Source organism: Anomaloglossus baeobatrachus, chromosome 1 (genome assembly GCF_048569485.1).
Source record: "Anomaloglossus baeobatrachus isolate aAnoBae1 chromosome 1, aAnoBae1.hap1, whole genome shotgun sequence".
Lineage (NCBI taxonomy): Eukaryota > Metazoa > Chordata > Amphibia > Anura > Aromobatidae > Anomaloglossus > Anomaloglossus baeobatrachus.
In genome coordinates this window covers 120822289-120834544 of record NC_134353.1, presented here as the reverse complement: position 1 = coordinate 120834544, position 12256 = coordinate 120822289, and the positions used below count along the sequence as shown (strand labels likewise).

The window sequence follows — 12256 nt, the reverse complement described above, 5'->3', positions numbered from 1 at the left end:
CATCAAATTTGTGGCGACCAAAAAACGTAATTTTGGCGTTTGGAATTTTTTTGCTGCTACGCCGTTTATTGATCGGATTGTTTTAATATTTTGATAGATTGGGGATTTCTGAACGCAGCAATACCAAATATGTGTATATTTAAAAAAAAAAATTAACCCTTTAATTTTCCATGGGCCAAATTGTGGGTGATTTGAACTTTTAGGTTTTTGGATTTTTTTTATTTTTTTTTTTTTTTTTAACTTTTTTTTCAAACTTTTTTTTTTTTTAATTTTACTAGTACATATATGCTATAACGATCAGCAGTCCAATTGTTCATTCATTTCTCCAGATCATAGCTACACAGCTGAGATCTGGAGAAAAGCTGCTTTGCTCTCACACATGGCAGTCTGTCGGCAGTGAGAGAAAGTGAGTCATGATGGCTACAGGAGTCATCACATGACCCTGTGCTACCATGGCAACCACCGGCAATCACGTGGTCACGTCACTTTGACTTCCAATGGGGGTGGGTAAGTTATGCTTACTGCAGCGTGCTAATACATCTCGCTGTCAGAATTTGACAGCGAGATGTAAGGGCCGGGGTTAATAGACGCGGATGGAATGCGATTCCACTCGCGCCTGGCAGGCACACGTCAGCTGTTGAAATCAGCTGACATGTTTGCAGATCGCCGCGGACTGCCCACGGCAGCCCGCGGGGATTAACCTCACACGATTAATGATGTACCCAGTACGTCATGTGTCACAAAGAGGTTAACTGTCACATAAGCTGTGTTAGGCTGGAATTACACGATCATATGAGAAAACGGACCCATTCTGTTCCAGCAGTCAGACGAGTGGTTGTCAGTGTGTACTTTGTATGCGTGATTATTTTTATTTATTTATTTATTTTTTTATTCACCATTTGTCATCCGTGTACTGTCAGTGTGCAATCCGTTTGTTTTTTTTTTTTGTTTTGTTTTTTTCAGTAACGATTAGTCATTTACAGCACCATTTACAGTGTTCACTGCCACATGATAGTAATGTATTCATAAAAACAGACGTCACTAGGCTGTTTTTTTTTCTTCCACCTATTGACTTGTATTGGTGAGTCTCGCACGATTTCTGCATCCACTCACAGCATGTTGTGACTTTTCTCTCATCAGAATTTGGATGAGAAAAAAAAAGCTGACCATCTGCTCTGCCTCATTCACTAACATTGCATTCGCGCGAGTCATATGCTCGTGTGAGTGTACCCTTATACTAACAATGTCCTTGGTTGCTATAGGCAAGGAATCAGAGCTCCTAATAATGACCTGTAGCTCCCAGCTCCATTGACTTAAATGTAAGCAGATTTATTGAAGAATAACTGTAAAGCGCGAGGCTTAATTTTCCCCTCAAAACATGGTTTATGATGTTTCCGGAGTCAAATGAGGTGTTTGTGCAAAATTTTGTGATTGTAAATGAGACTGTGTGAATTCCTTTACCAGACAGACAGACAGACAGACAGACAGACAGACAGACAGACAGACAGACAGACAGACAGACAGACAGACAGACAGACAGACAGACAGACAGACAGACAGACAGACACACACACACAGACACACACACAGACAGACACACACACACACAGACAGACAGACAGACACACACAGACAGACAGACAGACACACACACACAGACAGACAGACACACACACAGACAGACACACACACACACACACAGACAGACAGACACACACACAGACAGACACACACACACACACACAGACAGACACACACACACAAAGGGAGATTCCAGCTCACCACATGGAGATATGAGGTAGACGGTGCAAGGAGGTAGGCAATTCCAATTCAGCATATAGAAAAAAATCCAGCATCCATGTCAGTATAAAATAAAACTTCGTCTTTATTGCAAAATTTCTTTAAAATTCCATAAGATCAATGCTCAAGAAAGACGCGTTTCAAACACAGGAGCGTTCTTAATCATCGCTCCTGTGTTCGAAACGCGTTTTTCTTGAGCATTGATCTTATGGAATTTTAAAGAAATTTTGCAATAAAGACGAAGTTTTATTTTATACTGACATGGATGCTGGATTTTTTTTCTACACATACACTCGGCTTTATATATTAGATTTTAATGGAGAGTCTTCAGTAAACTTGCCACATGTAAACACACTGTAGTCATAAAACAGTGAGAGCATCAATAGCTGTTGGAGTGATTTTTTTTTTCTGTGCTTTCTTTAAGATCGCTCAATAAAGAATAGGTTGAGTGTTTATACTAGATGCCAACTCATTACTTATGTCCAGGTCATGACCTAAGCCATGCTGTACCAGTGTGATTATATTTTTCTGTGTGTGCCATTTATATTATATACTTTTGTTTTTCAGAATTAAAGCCTACAGAAAGAATGTCTTGGCAAAATGTGTATGTATTTTGTGTAATACTTTGTCAATTGATTTTTCTGGCTAACAATGTACCACAATATTACCTTGTATTGCACAGTGTAATACTTAAATACTTATACAGTGGAACCTCGCTTAACGAGCAAAGCTTGCTGTAAATTTGTAACTCCGTTTACAAGCAATGCTTTGCTGAACGACAAAAATACTCGTCGCACACACACTTTTGGTTCCGTACATCTAACCCACTCTGCAGTCCACACAAACACACACAAACAAACACACACACATATCATGCTCACTTTACCTTTCGTTCCACCACCGGCCTCATGGTTCTTGTAGTTCGCCGCTACAGGCTGTATATCGGGTAACCATCACGATGAGAGAGGAAGGTGTGCTGTCAGCCGCTACTCCGAGGCAAGCGCCTCCTGCCTTTTGACGTCGGCGTGCTGGCAGCGGACGTTCCTCCCTCGTCGCGATGGTTACCCGATACACATCCTGTAGTGGCGAGCTACAAGTTCCAGGAGGGCGGCGATGGAAGGTAAGGTGAGCATAATATGTGTGTGCGCGTTTGTGTGTGTGGGACCTTTAACAAGTTGTGGAACGAATTGTCTGCATTGCAATTATTTCCTATGGGAAATCTTGCTTTGGGAACGAGTAACTTGGTTAACAAGCACACTCCCAGAACGGATTGTTCTCATTAACCAAGGTTCCACTGTACAGTGCTTCTGCTGCTTTGATAATATATAATATATAAACATTTATTTTTTTACACCTATTTAAAGTTTACAGCTCAGATGGATCAAGCAGGTATGTAAGGCTATACAATATTACAGCCTTGTGTGGCAGGGATATAGAATACATTAACTTGTCAAACAATCATTTAGATTTAACGCCTTTTGTGTTTTTGGTAAAGTTTAGTCAATTTATAAGAAAAAAAAACACTTTTTTTTTTTTTTTGTAAATTCCTCTTTCTATTTTTCAGCGGACCTAAAGGGAATCCTCTGAGAATAGCTTTATTCTGGTATGTGCTAATTGGGTATTTTAGAAAAGGCAGCACACAGATACCGCACTTATTGCAGGGAAAGGGTAGCAGACAAATATATATATACTAGAAGGTGGCCCGATTCTACGCATCGGGTATTCTAGCATTTACGTATTGTGTAGTTCATGTATGATTTTTGTTATATATATATATATAGATAGATGTTGTTGTGTGTAGTTACCAAGTGTTTGTGTAGGGCGCTGTACATGTTCTGGGTGTTGTCTGGGTGTGATGGGGGGTGAGAGCGGTGTTGTTTGTGTGTTGCGTTGTTTGTGGAGCGCTGTGTGTCTGTAGCGTTGTGTGTGTGTTGCGCAGTTTGTGTGTGTGTGGTGTGTTTTGGGGGGAGGTATGTTTTGTGCAATGTGCGTGTTGTGCGGTATGTGCGTATATTTGTGTGTGCAGCGTTGTCTGTGTGTGTGGGTGTCTGTGTAGGGCAGTTGTTTGTGGTTCCCAGTGTGTGTGTGTGGTGTGGTGTGTTGTGCAGTGCGCGCGTGTGTGTGTGTGTGTGTGTGTTGGGGGGAGGTGTGCACTTCCCATCGTGCTCCATCCCCCATGCAGCGCACTCCCCATCGTGCTCCATCCCGTATGCTGCGCACCCCCCATCGTGCTCCATCTCCCATGCTGCGCACTCCCAAACGTGCTCCATCCCCCATGCTGCGCACTCCCAAACGTGCTCCATCCCCCATGCTGCGCACTCCCCATCGTGCTCCATCCCCCATGCTGCGCACTCCCCATCGTGCTCCATCTCCCATGCTGCGCACTCCCAAACGTGCTCCATCCGCCATGCTGCGCACTCCCCATCGTGCTCCATCTCCCATGCTGCGCACTCCCAAACGTGCTCCATCCGCCATGCTGCGCACTCCCAAACGTGCTCCATCCGCCATACTCCGCACTCCCCATCGTGCTGCATCCCCCATGCTGCGCACTCCCAAACGTGCTCCATCCGCCATGCTGCGCATTTCCAAACGTGCTCCATCCGCCATGCTGCGCACTCCCAAACGTGCTCCATCCGCCATGCTGCGCACTCCCAAACGTGCTCCATCCGCCATGCTGCGCACTCCCAAACGTGCTCCATCCGCCATGCTGCGCACTCCCAAACGTGCTCCATCCGCCATGCTGCGCACTCCCAAACGTGCTCCATCCGCCATGCTGCGCACTCCCAAACGTGCTCCATCCGCCATGCTGCGCACTCCCAAACGTGCTCCATCCGCCATGCTGCGCACTCCCAAAGGTGCTCCATCCGCCATGCTGCGCCAGCATCAGCCTCTCTACCTGCAGCATCAGCCTCTCTCCTCCCAGCATCAGCCTCTCTCCTCCCAGCATCAGCCTCTCTGTCTCCAGCATCAGCCTCTCTGTCTCCAGCATCAGCCTCTCTGTCTCCAGCATCAGCCTCTCTGTCGCCAGCATCAGCCTCTCTGTCGCCAGCATCAGCCTCTCTGTCGCCAGCATCAGCCTCTCTGTCGCCAGCATCAGCCTCTCTGTCGCCAGCATCAGCCTCTCTGTCGCCAGCATCAGCCTCTCTGTCGCCAGCATCAGCCTCTCTGTCGCCAGCATCAGCCTCTCTGTCGCCAGCATCAGCCTCTCTGTCGCCAGCATCAGCCTCTCTGTCCCCAGCATCAGCCTCTCTGTCCCCAGCATCAGCCTCTCTGTCCCCAGCATCAGCCTCTCTGTCCCCAGCATCAGCCTCTCTGTCCCCAGCATCAGCCTCTCTGTCCCCAGCATCAGCCTCTCTGTCCCCAGCATCAGCCTCTCTGTCCCCAGCATCAGCCTCTCTGTCCCCAGCATCAGCCTCTCTGTCCCCAGCATCAGCCTCTCTGTCCCCAGCATCAGCCTCTCTGTCCCCAGCATCAGCCTCTCTGTCCCCAGCATCAGCCTCTCTGTCCCCAGCATCAGCCTCTCTGTCCCCAGCATCAGCCTCTCTGTCTCCAGCATCAGCCTCTCTGTCCCCAGCATCAGCCTCTCTGTCCCCAGCATCAGCTTCTCTGTCCCCAGCATCAGCTTCTCTGTCCCCAGCATCAGCTTCTCTGTCCCCAGCATCAGCCTCTCTGTCCTCAGCATCAGCTTCTCTGTCCCCAGCATCAGCCTCTCCGTGTCCAGCATCAGCCTCCCCATCCCAGCCTTCCCAAGGATCAGCCTCTGTCCTCTCAGCCTCCTCCAGCACGCCGTGCTCCTCTGCCGACACTCACAGATCCGATCGCATACACTCACACACACCCACACACACCCACCCGATCGCATACACTCACACACACCCGATCGCATACACTCACACACACCCGATCGCATACACTCACACACACCCGATCGCATACACTCACACACACCCACACACCCCCACCCGATCGCATACGCTCACACCCACCCGCTCGCATACACTCACACACACCCGATCGCATACACTCACACACAAAGACACACACACTGACGATATTGCACATACGCGCTGATACTCACAACATCCGGGGATATCACATGCTTCTGGCCATGTGATCCCCCGGCAGGTCCTGGAAGCTCACAACAGCACAGTATCGCCGCCGAGAAGCAAGCGATATCCCAGGATGTTGTGAGTATGTGGATGCGATGTGATGTGTGAGGTGTGTGTGAGTGTGATCTGATTTGTGTGTGTGTGTGCTGTTATGTGTGTGTATGTTCCGCAGCTGCAGGACCTTGATGTGTGGATGCGATGTGATGTGTGTGTGAGGTGTGTGTGAGAGTGAGTGTGAGCCGGTGTACACTGGTAACTATGATACACATCGGGTAACTAAGGGACCTTAGTTACCCGATGTTTATAATGGTTACCAGCTTTCACGGCCTCCGTCAAGATCCCAGCATCGCAAGGTTATGTCTGGCACTGCTGGGATCCTGACGGAGCCGGTGTAGAAGCAAGCAATATCCCAGGATGTTGTGATGTGTGAGGTGTGTGTGAGAGTGAGTGTGAGAGTGAGTGTGATCTGATGTGTGTGTGTACTCACCTGGGAATCGGAGCTCCGTGTCAGTTGGGCCAGAGCGAGCGTGCATTGCGTGAGGGGGGCGGGGCCTGCAGAGAGCCGGGGCGAGAGGCCAATCCGTGTGGGGGGGCGGGGCCATGGCGAGCCCAGCGGCCAATCAGCTTTGTGTCACCGTAAGGACACAATTTCGGAGCATGACAGACAGACAGACAGAATAAGGCAATTATATATATAGATTACCTGCCTGTCTAGAATCCCACTGTCTGCTTTTCATTCCCTGGTTCATGCTCTCGTACTTCCAACTCAGGACAGGACTGGCAGCCATCTTTCCTACCTTCTTCATAGATGGCGTCTTTCTGTCTTGTTTTCTTGCCTTTGATTTGTGACCGATCATGAGTGGATTTGACCCTGTTGTCACTAAGGCAGGAAGTGATGTCATAACTGACACCTACAACCATATCACTGATGGGCAACTGCCAATCAGTGGTGCAAGCAGGATTAGACTGCACATCAGACTTCGGCTATGATATAGAAGGGTTAATAGTTTCTCTATTTCTTCATTAAAGCTATTTTATTGTTATTAGTAAGTATATCTGGTGGTAGTTCATAGTCATTATGGAGCCTTCAGAATAAGAGACAAGCTCAAGGATTATTATGGTCTCTAAATGTTCTTCTTATCTTCTTCTTATCTCATAGGCATGTCTCTATATATTTTTGTTTTGCTAAAACTTAATGGTCATATGAGCAACTTGTAAAGTCCAGCTAGAAGCCTTTTTTGCAATATCACATTGATCTGCAAATGGTATAAATAAACTGTACCTTAGCTAAATAAACAGAAAACTGATCATGCTCACATGAATGCAGGTCTTTTCTCCGAGCGCTCGATCTTGATTAGGTCTGAAGAGGCCTAATTCAGAGGACCTCACTGGTGATCCCATAAGCTGACTTGTGACAAAACAGAACAGCTACAACAGCTACGTGCGCACGCTGCGTTTTTGGCTGCAGTTTTGTTGTCAGAACTTTCTGACATTTGACTTCCCAGCAAAATCTATGAGAAGTCAGATTTGCTGTGCGCACGTTGCAGTTTATTTGTCAGCGTTTTATTTGTCAAATGTTTGTGACATAAAAATGCAGCATGTTCATTCTTCCTGCGTTTTTCTCAACATTTGTCACAAAAACGCAGCAAAAACGCATGTTGTGAAAAACGTATTGAAAACGCAGCAAAAACGCACCTACAATTACAAGCCTTTTTTGTAACATTTCCAGGCTCTCTGACAACGTGCAGTTTTGGCTGCAGTTTGTGAACACAAAAAGATGCAGCGTGCGCATGTAGCCTTAGGCAATGATAATCTCCTGCCGATTAAAACACTGATTGAATTGAAAATTACGGAGCACAGTCCACTAAGTGACATACAACTGCTTTCTTGCCCTATATCATGCTGCTTGCATATTAAATATACAAAAACGAAGGAGGGAGTAAATACGTGCAATTAATAGAAAATCTTAATGTATATAAATAGTTACAAAAATGTACATGAGATAAAGAAGCATAGGTCAGGGAAGAAGTACATACATAAAGTCCCCGTAAAAAATCCTACTAGCTGGTATATATATATATACTGGGAAAGTAACTGGGTTGTAAAGAGTGGTATAGCATAAGAGCTGCCGCTAAATGAGGTATGGGGCCAGTAAGGACAATTACTGGGCGGCTGCGTCCAGAAAAGATATAGAGTGAATGACTAACTCATAGCAACCACCCTTGGTACTGCCAGGAATAGATGCTGCATGGGTTAAAATGTCCAGCCATAAAGGGGTGTAACGCAAATGCATAGATTACATAGCGTGGAATCACATCCATACAGTGCAAATCAGCAGACCGGGTCAGCGGACAATTGCTTACCAGTGGAGGAGGTTCAGGGGGACAACAGAGGGGGCCTCCGACGGCCGTTTCGCGGTGCAAGGACCGCTTCTTCCGGGAGGAAGCTAGTGTATTTACTCCCTCCTTCGTTTTTGTATATTAGCATTTTGGAGTGTGCAGTCTCTGGGACATGCTGGTGGGTTAAACTGTACCCCTTACCAGCATGACCCCACTGAGACCATAAGGTTTAACCATGAGGCTCTTTGTTTGGATATTGCATATTAAATAGCAAAATCCTGCTGACAAATTCCCTGTGAAAATACTATAGGTGATATATTTGCTTTTAAAGGAAACCTGACAGTGGACATGGGCAGAAATGTATCAGCTCCTGCCTATATAATTTCAGCCATCTATTGACTCTTAGCAGCTTTTAAACCATGTTTTTCACTATGGCCTGACAAGACCAGTCTAAAAGGTCAGTCCTTGACTGTTGCTCTCCACTCGCTGGTAGGGACTCACAGGTCTTTCTGTATACATACACGTAGGGAGAAGTCACTGGTAGTGTAGAGTACTGTCCGCTACTCGCATATTCGTTACGAGTAGCGGGTGCAATATAAGTCAATAAGAAATACTCTAAGTAGCGAGTAACCCAAAACCTGTAACTTTTCGTGCGAGTTGCAAATACTACGGCTTTCGAGTTACTCGGCGAGTATTTCCCTCAACTCGTATCGATATGCGAGTAGCGGACAGTACTTGATAACTACTCACTCAACACTAGTCACTGGTAACCAAGTCGGATGGGAGACTGGCTGGACAGGTGGATTCCCGGCTAAGAAATGCTGCACTGTTTCAGAGACAGGCTAAAGCTATGTGTGCACGTTGCCTTTTTTGTGACCACAAAGATGCAGTGTTTTTGGCCGCAAAAAAACGCATCCAAAAAACGCATGTATTTTTGCGCGTTTGAGTTTTTTTCTGTGTTTTTTGTTGCTGCGTTTTGTCCAATGCATTGCATGGGTGAAACACGCAGAAATAATTGACATGTTGCATTTTTGTGGTCTCCACAAAAACACACCTAAATCAAAAGTGCACTGTGCGGACAGCAAAAATGAAGACTCCGACTTTGCTGGGGAAGCAAAGTCATGCAGTTTTTAGACCAAAAACGCACCCGAAAAACGCAGCGTGCACACACAGCCTAACAAGTCAAACATACATGGCTGAATTTGGTTTGTACCTGATTCTCCCAACTTATTGAACCTTACAGTACTAGAAAAATCTTCATATTCCAGCTATTTCATAGAATATTGATATCTTGTATCGCTCATTTTTTTGGCAGTATGGCGGTGATATCACAAGGAAGATGAAGCTGCTGAAGAGACAAGCTGAAGGCAAGAAAAAAATGAGGAAAATCGGTAATGTAGATGTGCCTAAAGACGCATTCATCAGCGTATTGAAAAGACGGCTGGACAAGTGACACCGCAGACCTAACGCTACCTCTGCAGAAATGCTTTGATTAGAACAAGTGTGGTTGGAATTAAGATTTTCCAATGTGCTGAACTACCTCAGACTAGGAAACCTAATAAAACACAATCTTTAAAGGGCTTTTGTGAATGGTGCAGAGCGTAAAGGGAATCTGTCAGCAGGTTTTTACTACCTCATCAGAGCAGCATATACAGTGTGTCCACCGCCATTAACTTGAGAATGGCGGCAGCTATAGGCATAGAAGTGGTGTCTAGGTATAGTAAAGTATCCATATGCTACGCAATGAAACCACCTATAGCGCCACCTGGTGGAAAATGGAGTTAGCATTTTTATCTCAAACAGAATGAGAGAAAAAAAGTGAATTACAAAGTTGCAGGTAATCATCAATTCAATACGAATCGACACCTTGCATACAGAAATGCTATGATATGAAACTCATGACCCTCCCAAAACGAATGCTGGTCACGCATATGGTGCTCATTTGGGCACATTATTCCCAAACTAGTTATTAAAGATATTGTTCCCACCAGAGGGATAACTTTGATGTTTAAAGTGGCCCCTGTCAGCTGCAATGCACATCTGGACTCTGGACAGCATACTGTATCTTACGTTGTGCAATATGGTAGGTGACACGTTTGCACAAGCATCTGTGATACGTCATTGTAGATCCTGCAATGTTGGTGGAGGGGTTGCATACACCTGCTGTTTGATGTGACCTCACAGAAAGAAGTTCAATGGGGTCAGGTTAGGTGAGCGTGGAGGCCACTCCATGCAGCCACCATACCCAATGACTTGTAGGAAAGTCTCCATGAGGTATGGCTTCACGTCCGCAGCCTTGTGAGTTTTACACGTTCTAATCATAGCATTTCTGTATGCAAGGTGTCGATTCGTATTGAATTGATGATGCCTTACAACTTTGTAATTCACTTTTTTTCTTTATCGTTTCATTTACGAGATAAAAATGGTAAGTCCATTGTTTTCCACCAGGTGGCGCAATAGGTGGTTTCATTGTGCAGCGCATGGATACTTTACTATACCTAGACACCACTTCTATGCCTCAAGTTAATAGCGGTGGACAGGATCTGGACGGACACACTGTATAAGAAAATAGACTGATTCCAGCAATGTGTCACTTTACTGGGTGCAGCAGTTGTGGCACAGATTTTAGATGTAACATGAAGCAGAGCTCAGAAAGTAACCCCACCCACTGCATAGCTGTGTACAAAGTCTATTGACAGTGAGTTTCTTATCAAAGGAGGGGTGTGGTCCGACCAGCAGTCACATTTAGCTATAGACCGAGTAATGATAAATGATAACAACTTCAATGTAAGTAAAGAACAGCACAAAGCTTGATAAGTGATATCGCTGAATGCTGTGCTTTAACACCTACGTTATACTGTTCTCAGATTACATACCAAAAACCTGCTGCCAAATTCCTTTTTATAGCCTTATTAACAGGTTTGGTATCTATGTTCACTTATCTTTAGATTTTAGACCCAACAAACCAAAAAGTTAAATGGAATTTGTATCCCGTTTCAAATGCGACCAAAGCAGCCCCATGGGTTTATACGTGATAAGTCTAGTTTTCTTTTGCACACGGACCCCATATAGATAAACTGGGTCCCTTTGCTTCCCGTTGAAAGACACTAAATCCATTTCTGGTCCATTTATCTGTTTTAAATAGAAAAGATAAGCGGATTTGTGAACAGAACTACAATGTGCAGCAGGAAGATTTGTACATCTGCCTAAACATCTACCACTTCTGTATTGTAAATATATGTAATAAATTTATAGTGTGACACGAGATGAAGTTTATAAAAAAAAAAAAATATTTTTAAATGATTGGACTTTGTTGGGGGTTTTTTTGCGTAATCATTGAAAAGTCTAAAATTTTCTTGGAATGTGAATGAGTCCGGTATTAACTGCACAAAGCTGTTAAGACGTCTGGAGAAAGTGAGAGCAGCCGACGATTCCTCCAGATGGCCGGTATGCCCAAAGGAGGGGAGTGTGAAGCCAGTGCTGATTGGCCACAGGAATCGCATGACATAATGTCACCCGATCCCCAGAAGACCAGTGCCGAAGGTCAGTGTAATGGTAAATGGAGATTGAGAAGGGGTTCTTAACAATGGAGAACCCCTTTTTAAAGAGAACCAACCACCAGGATTTTGCAATCTAATAAATAAAGCTGTGTATGTCCGCTAAAGGAATCCGCACCGTCGCATTTACAATCACAAAAGTTTGCACAGATGCCTCATTCGACTCAGGGAACGTCAGACTGTTTGGACGGTAAAACTTAACCCCGCGCTTTAGTTACGCTCCAAAAAACTGCCTCCATTAAACTGAATGGTGCTGTGAGCTACAGGCTATTAATAGCAATTGTCAGTGGTTGCTATAGGAACAAAATAAACTTAGTATAAGAAGCTTATGTGTGAGGTAATAAGATGTCAGTGGGGAAACTGATATAGAGAGACAGTCGGAGAGAGACAGGGAAAGAGGACAGACGGGAAAAAGACAGACAGACGGACACTGGGGGAGAGACAGTTACTT

General features: G+C 45.2%; 1 protein-coding gene across 2 annotated transcripts in view; it reads left to right on the top strand.

Moving 5' to 3' along the window:
- GUF1 (GTP binding elongation factor GUF1) overlaps window positions 1-9964 on the top strand; it is a 95872-nt gene extending 85908 nt beyond the window's left edge. Inside the window, exons 17-19 of one of the 2 annotated variants that reach the window (XM_075334079.1) lie at window positions 2368-2404; window positions 3365-3403; window positions 9564-9652. In XM_075334079.1, the coding sequence (XP_075190194.1) occupies window positions 2368-2404; window positions 3365-3373 (46 nt within the window). In that variant the 3' untranslated portion in view covers window positions 3374-3403; window positions 9564-9652. Of the gene's footprint in view, window positions 1-2367; window positions 2405-3364; window positions 3404-9563 lie in introns of both variants that reach the window. The other variant, XM_075334071.1, reaches the window with a different exon arrangement.
- The last annotated feature ends 2292 nt before the right edge of the window (window positions 9965-12256 follow it).